This window comes from Triticum dicoccoides, unplaced genomic scaffold (assembly GCF_002162155.2).
Source record: "Triticum dicoccoides isolate Atlit2015 ecotype Zavitan unplaced genomic scaffold, WEW_v2.0 scaffold174992, whole genome shotgun sequence".
Taxonomy (NCBI): Eukaryota; Viridiplantae; Streptophyta; class Magnoliopsida; order Poales; family Poaceae; genus Triticum; species Triticum dicoccoides.
The window spans coordinates 2,393-9,859 of record NW_021223254.1 but is presented as its reverse complement, the minus strand read 5'-3'; the positions used below and the strand labels follow the sequence as shown (position 1 = coordinate 9,859).

Below are 7,467 nucleotides of genomic sequence, written 5' to 3'. Positions count from 1 at the left end.
CCGCACGCGGCTAAGAGATCAATGATCAATTGTTGTGTCTCCAAGGGGTGCCCCCCTCCCCGTATATAAAAGAGTGGAGGAGGGGCGGCGGCCTCCTATGGTCGCGCCCCATGATGAGTCCTACTCCCATCGGGAGTAGGACTACCTCCTTCCAAGTAGGAGTAGGAGAGGAGAAGGAAGGGAGAGAAGGAGAGAAGGAAAGGGGGGCACCAACCCCCTCCTTGTCCAATTCGGACTAGATGGGGAGGGGGCGCGTGGCTGCCCTGGCCGCCCCTCCTCTTCTCCCACTAGGGCCCATTAGGCCCAATATACTCCCTCGGGGGTTCCGGTAACCCACAGGTACTCCGGTATATGTCCGAAACCTCCTGAAACACTTCCGGTGTCTGAACATAGTCGTCCAATATATCGATCTTTACGTCTCGACCATTTGCAGACTCCTCGTCATGTCCGTGATCATATCCGGAACTCCGAACTACCTTCGGTACATCAAAACACAAAACTCATAATACCGCTCGTCACCAAACTTTAAGCGTGCGGACCCTACCGGTTCGAGAACTATATAGACATGACCGAGACACGTCTCCGGTCAATAACCAATAGCGGAACCTGGATGCTCATATTGGCTCCCACATATTCTATGAAGATCTTTATCAGTCAAACCGCATAACAACATACGTTGTTCCCTTTGTCATCAGTATGTTACTTGCCCGAGATTCGTCGTCAGTATCTCAATACCTAGTTCAATCTCGTTATTGGCAAGTCTCTTTACTCATTCCGTAATGCATCACCCCGCAACTAACTCATTAGTTACAATGCTTGCAAGGCTTATAGTGCCGTGCATTACCGAGAGGGCCCAGAGATACCTCTTCGACAATTGGAGTGACAAATCCTAATCTCGATCTATGCCAACTCAACAAGTACCTTCGGAGACACCTGTAGAGCACCTTTATAATCACCCAGTTACGTTGTGACGTTTGGTAGCACACAAAGTGTTCCTCCGGTAATCGAGAGTTGCATAATCTCATAGTCATAGGAACATGTATAAGTCACGAAGAAAGCAATAGCAGTAAATTAAAACGATCAAGTGCTAAGCTAACGGAATGGGTGAAGTCAATCACATCATTCTCCTAATGATGTGAACCCATTTATCAAATGACAACTCATGTCTATGGTTAGGAAACATAACCATCTTTGATCAATGATCTAATCAAGTAGAGGCATACTAGTGACACTCTGTTTGTCTATGTGTTCACACATGTATTATATTTCTGGTTAATACAATTCTAGCATGAATAATAAACATTTATAATGAAATAAGGAAATAAATAATAACTTTATTATTGCCTCTAGGGCATATTTCCTTCAATACCGTGAAGATGGTCTAACCAAATATGGCGACCAACCCCAAGTGTTAATGCTAACTTCGCTAGATTATGAGCTTCATAGTTTGAGCTCCTAAATTCATGAGCAATAGTACAAGAATTAAAATCATGCTGGTGCGAAAGATCTCCTGTATAATTGCACCATGAGCTGCTCCACTCCCAGTACGTATCTCCTCCACTACCCCTCGACAATCATATGCAATATGGATAGTTTGTAGTTGTAGATCATCGTAGAGGTCCAGTGCTTCTCTGACCGCCATCGCCTCAAGAGTAGCTGGGTCTCCTATCGTTCCAAAGACAACTGCCGATGCCCCAAGAAATGTACCGGTGTGATCCCTACTGATTGCACCCACAACTCCATACCGGCCCGACCGCCCAACAACTGATCTGTATTTACTTTCGTTACCCCCACCGGCGGTGCAATCCACTGACTGGGGTGTGGAGCTGGAACAGAAGGTTCTTCCGTGACTCGCTTTATAACCTGAAGATCGGCTAGTTGAGAAGATATGAATCCATGAATGGCTTGCGGGCTTTTCATAGATTGCTTTCCTTCTCACCTTCCAGATGGCCCACAAACTCACTGCTAGACGTACAAACTCTTCACTCAAAGCCTCCTGCATAGTGAACAACCACTTCTTCGTTCCATCCTCATGAATAATGCTAAACTGATCAAGAATCTCTTCTGAAGATAGAGCCCAGGTGCTTCTAGACATTGGGCAGTGTAATAGGGCATGTTTCCATGTATCCCGCTGTCCACATAAGATACACGCAGTCGAAGTTGACATGTTGCACCGGTGCAGAACTTCAGCTGACGGAATAGAGTGCCGTGCCAATCTCCAAAGGAACATACACACCTTAGGTGGGACTGGTGCTTTCCATATTGAGCTCCACTCCTTGCTCTGGGACATAACGTTAGAAGAACCCTCCCTCTGATCAATATAGTTTTCCCGGCTTGACTTTGTTCTAATCAACATTTTGTATGTTGAAGCCACAATAAATAAACCCCTGGGGTTTTCATGCCATGCCCAGAAGTCGTTGATCCGTCTCAATCAAACAGGGATCTTGAGAATCTCTTGGGCGTCAAAACGTGTGAAGATCGACCTGACCATGTCTTCTCTCCATGCAGTAGCCATGGTGTCAATTAAGTCCGCCACAAGCTGGGGCGGATTCTGTACTAAAGAGCAAATTGGTCGTTTGAAGCTATCTCTGGGTATCCAATTATGATCCCAAATCATGGTGGTCTCCCCATTCCCAATCCTCCTTATAATTCCTTGCAGCAATACCTCCTTCCCATCCAAGATGGCCCTCCATATCTGTGACGGGTGGGATCCAAGCTCCGCCTCGAGAAGGGACCGATCAGGAAAGTATACGGCTTTTAGGATTCTGGCACTTAGAGATTCTTCGTCGTTCAAAATCTTCCATGCTTGCCTAGCCAGAAGTGCTAAGTTAAAGAGCTCCAGATGACGGAAACTGGGTCCCCCCAAATGTTTGGGCATAGTCATCACATCCCAGGCCACCCATGCTGGCTTTCTCCCTCCCCTCTTGCTTCCCCACCAAAATTGTCGAATCAGAGAGGAGATGCTCTCGCACAAGCCCCTCGGCAATCTGAAACAAGACATAGAATATACCGGTATAGCTTGAGCCACTGATTTGATAAGTACCTCCTTCCCTGCTAACGACAAAAGCTTCGCCATCCATGCATCCTTTAACTTTCTCCCAAACTCTATCACGCAAATATTTGAAGGTGTCATTTTTTGAATGCCCCACATCCGTAGGCATCCCTAGATACCTATCATTGAGTGATTCATTTTTCACTTGGAGCTTGTTTTTCACATTGCTTCTCAAGTTCTGGGGGGGCACCCTTTGCTGAAAAAAATAGAAGACTTTGCATGATTTATCCGCTGTCCAGACGCTTGGCAGTAGATATCCAATAGGTTTTGCCACATGTTTTGCTCCCTCCACACTTGACTTGGAAAGCAACGGACCGTCATCTGCAAACAAAATGTGATTCACCGGCGGCGCCGTGGGTGCCACCTTGATACCCCCTCCGTCCGGAAATACTTGTTATCAAAATGAATAAAAGGGGATGTATCTAGATGTATTTTAATTCTAGATACATCCCTTTTTGTCCATTTTCATGACAAGTATTTTCGGACAGAGGAAGTACCTGCTAACAGAGACGACTGAGAACTGGATTTCAGGAGGCACGAGAGGCCCTCTGCTCCAATCAAGAAAAGGTAAGGGGAGATAGGGTCTCCCTGCCGAATTCCTCTAGATGGTTCGAAACTCTCTAGTTTTTCTCCATTAAAAAGCACCGAGAACGAAACAGAAGAGACCATGGACATAACTGTCCCCACCCAGGTGTGTGCAAACCCCAGCTTTAACATGATGGCCCGCAAATATGGCCATTCTAATCGATCATATGCCTTCATCATGTCAAGTTTCAATGCACAATAACTGTTCGATAATGCTAAATATACAAAGAGTTACACGCAATTACATGCTGACTAGGATTTTTTCCATCTACTAACCAATCACAAACTTGCCCCCCTGATTTTCAGGTGAGGTGGGCCGCCTCCCCACCTATTGACCAATCAAATTTCTTTGTAAAAGCTTGTAACTCGTTTGTACGTGTAGCATTACTCATAACTGTTGCTCTTCGACCTGTTCCTCTTCATAAAATGCAAACACTGGTAAGCACAAACTCTCCCAAATTGCTGCATGCTTCCATTTTACGAGTCAGCCGTTTGCTGGGCCAGCCCAGTATGTATCACCACCGGTTCAGCCTGAATGGGCCGGCCCAGTCGGGCGAGCTCTGCGTCAAAAAGACGTCCCGTCGCTGGCCAGCCCCTTCTCCAAGTCCAATCCCACTCCCACCCACCCAGCCAGGAGCCCGCGCCGCCAATCAAGCAAGGATGTCGCTTCTCCTCGGCGGCCTCGGCGGCGGCAACGGCGACCCGCTCCCAGCCCTAAAAGACGACGCCTGGATGTATGCCGCCGTCGATCTCTCGCGCCTCCCCGCCGCCGGAACCCGCGTGTGCTACTTCTCCCGCGGCCACCACGAGCAGTGGGCCGACCGCCTCGGCGCTCCGCCGGCCGCCGACCCCACCAATCCTTACGCCTCCTGCACAATCATCTCCGTCGAGGTTCGCACCGTCGCTCACGCTCCGTACGCCAGCATCATCCTCTCCCCCGCTCCCGACGAACCCCAAGGCGGTGCGCCCGCTCCCGCCGGGGACCTGTTCCGCTACGCCTTCAAGGAGTTGACCAACTCGGATGTCAAAGAGCCAAGATTGATGGTCCGCAAGGCAACTGCATCTATCTTCCCCGCCTTTGGCGTCAACCAGCAAGAGCAGGACCTGGTGATGTTCGATATCAAGTCCAGAACCTGGAACTTCACCCACGTATACAAAGGTGGTCGGCAGATGCACTTCCTCCGCGGCGACTGGGCCAATTTCGTGGCAGCAAAGAGAGCCAAGTCACGGAACCCCCTCTTTCTGCTGCGCCGGGTCGAGGATGGTGCCTTCTTCATTGAGCTACGTAGCTCCTTGGACACGCCCGAAGCAGAGAAAGACCGCCTCTTGGCGCCGCCGCTGGTTCTGCAGGAAGAAATCAATGAAGCAGCCGCAGCCGCAGCCGCAGCCGCCCCCGCTGGACAAGGGCAATTCCAAGTGACCTACTACCCACACAAGGAAACAGGGCTTTTCGTGGTGCCGCGGTGGGAGCTGGACCGGGCTTTGGGCGTCAATTGGGAGACCGGCATGCAAGTGCGGGCGAGGAAGCTTCAGTTACACCCCATCGCCGATGAAATCCCCCAGCCGGCAACGAGCGTGATCACTGCTGTCCACCAGCCAATCTCCGGATGGCGAAGCTTGGAGGTATGTATCGTGAGCATAGATTGATTTGGGAGATTGAGTTGCATTGCATTGCAATTTGGGTCTAAATCTGAATCTTTGTGCAGGTCGTTTGGGGCCAGTCGTCCACTTCTTCGCCGACCAATGCCTGGGATGTCGAAGTGGTGCCTGGAGACAATGCTCCTCCGCTCAAGAAGCAGAAGGTCGCTGCACCTGCGCCACGGTCTGGAGACCCATCAACGACAAGCCATGTGCATTAGCACACAATTTGTTAATTCAATTGCCTTGGATAGTCTGCTGTGTCAAGAGAGGGGTACTGAAAGTGGAAGTGATTTGCATTCTTGCTAGGATTTGCGGCTATTTCCTCCTTTGATTGACGCGGTTGGTTTGGTGGTACTAATCCTGCAAGTGGCATTTTGATGTTGTCCTTGTTGATGATACACATGTTATCTGAATCTGGGATGTTTCGGAGATGAATCATTATGTGCATGCTGTGGTTTTTCTTTGGTTTTTGTCCATTATATGTTCAGCGATCGTGTGATACGAAGACTTTGTTGGCGACAGTCACCTTGTTTGTGTTTATGTCCTAATAACTGATCTTGTAAATGCTCTTTCATAGGTTCAGTCGCTGCCTATAAATGGAACCAAGGTTTGTTCGTTAAGCACTGTACTTATGTGCCTCCTTTCATCGTTCAACCTCCATTTCTTTGATTGGGATGTTTCATATATGAATCATCGTCTGCCGATGTTTTTTTCTCACAATGCAGTCCGAGTCCATACATATTTTGAATATATGGTTCTTTTCCTCTCTGAGAATGCATTATCACGGTATCACCTGTCCAGAGAAAGAGCAAACTGAACCACATGGAGCTGCACCTATGTTCTTTTCATTAGATTATTATATCTTCTGTTTATTTCCACATGATTAGATGTTTGCTAATGCACCCATAAGCCAAGTGAGATCAAACCATGGTGCATCTCTCTGAATTAGTGATTTCTGAACATGCACTTGCATTCATTGGCTGTTGGCACACAGGCAACATCATACATAAATCAGCTAGGTGGGCAATGTAGCCCTGTTTTTTACTCCTGACATTCTAGAGTAATCAAACTTTACTCATGTGGAGTTTCAGCTGCAGACTCCAGTATGTCAACTCGCTGCTCCGGCTGTCAGGGGAGGGAAAGATCCTGAATAAACAGAGGAAGCGCCTTTTTTTTTGATAAAGAACAGAGGAAGCTGAAACAGAGACAGATCAGTCCGGCTCATCCACTGCTCGATCCTCTCCGGAATGCCGCCACGACGAACTCCGGCAGCATCGTGCCGTAGCCGAGCCCGCCGCCTTCCCTTCCCGGGAAGGATCTCCAGGAGGGTGAGTCCGTAGCTCCCCGTCGTGCCGTACTCTGCACAGCACACCAAGCACAAGAGTTTTTTCTGACAAGTGATCGTGACGGAGGTACTAGAGTTGCAGAGACGGCCGAGCAGTAGGTTGTTACCTGGTGCGACGTAGCCGATGGTGCCCCTGATGCCGATGGTGCTCTCGGTGCCTCCAGTGGCGTCGAAGAGCAGCAGCTTGGCGAGGCCCAAGCGCTGATGCGGGCCGTCATGTCGTCGCCGAGCAGGACACTGCCCGGTTTGACGTCGCAGTGCACGATCGGCGGGTCGCAGCTGTTGTGGAGGTAGCACCGCGTATCGGCGATGTCCATGGCGATGCCCAGCCTCTGCACCAAGCTCAGGCTGCCATGCTTGCGCTTGCGCACGTCCGAAGGCCCCGGGTGCAGCCACCGGTCGAGGCTGGAGTGGGCATGAAGTCGAACGGGAAGGCCATGAACTCGCTGCCGGCCGCGTCCACGCTGGCGCAGCAGGTGAGGATGCCGATCAGGTTCCGGGGCCGCGCGCTCCACAGGGTCTCGCACTCCGACAGGGACGTCTTGGACGCGCCAGCGCCAGCTTGCTGGAGGTCGAGCACCTTCACCGCCACGACCATGGCCTCGTCGTGCACCTATGATGGGAGGCGCGATCTTGATGAACAGACGGGCGCCTCGGGTGGTGTCCGGCACACGGACCCGTATGTTCTCCAACCCCGCTGCTCGGGATGGTGCGCGAGGTGCATGCGCGGACGCTTCCAGTTCACCCCGGCCCACTGGCAGAAGTGCGACTCCGCCGTGTCGTTTGTTCCACGACCGGAGCGCAACCGACGGGTCCACTAGTAGAAAACAGGGCTATGGTCCAG

At 50.4% G+C, this 7,467-nt stretch overlaps 1 protein-coding gene across 1 annotated transcript; it reads left to right on the top strand.

Annotated features, from left to right (window-relative positions):
* The first annotated feature begins 4,254 nt into the window (after positions 1 to 4,254).
* On the top strand, positions 4,255 to 5,718 carry LOC119344592 (auxin response factor 13-like). Its single transcript, XM_037614983.1, has 2 exons — positions 4,255 to 5,260; positions 5,344 to 5,718. The coding sequence occupies exons 1-2, from the start codon at positions 4,298 to 4,300 to the stop codon at positions 5,494 to 5,496; spliced, it is 1,116 nt and encodes a 371-aa protein (XP_037470880.1). The 5' UTR covers positions 4,255 to 4,297; the 3' UTR covers positions 5,497 to 5,718.
* Positions 5,719 to 7,467: the final 1,749 nt, after the last annotated feature.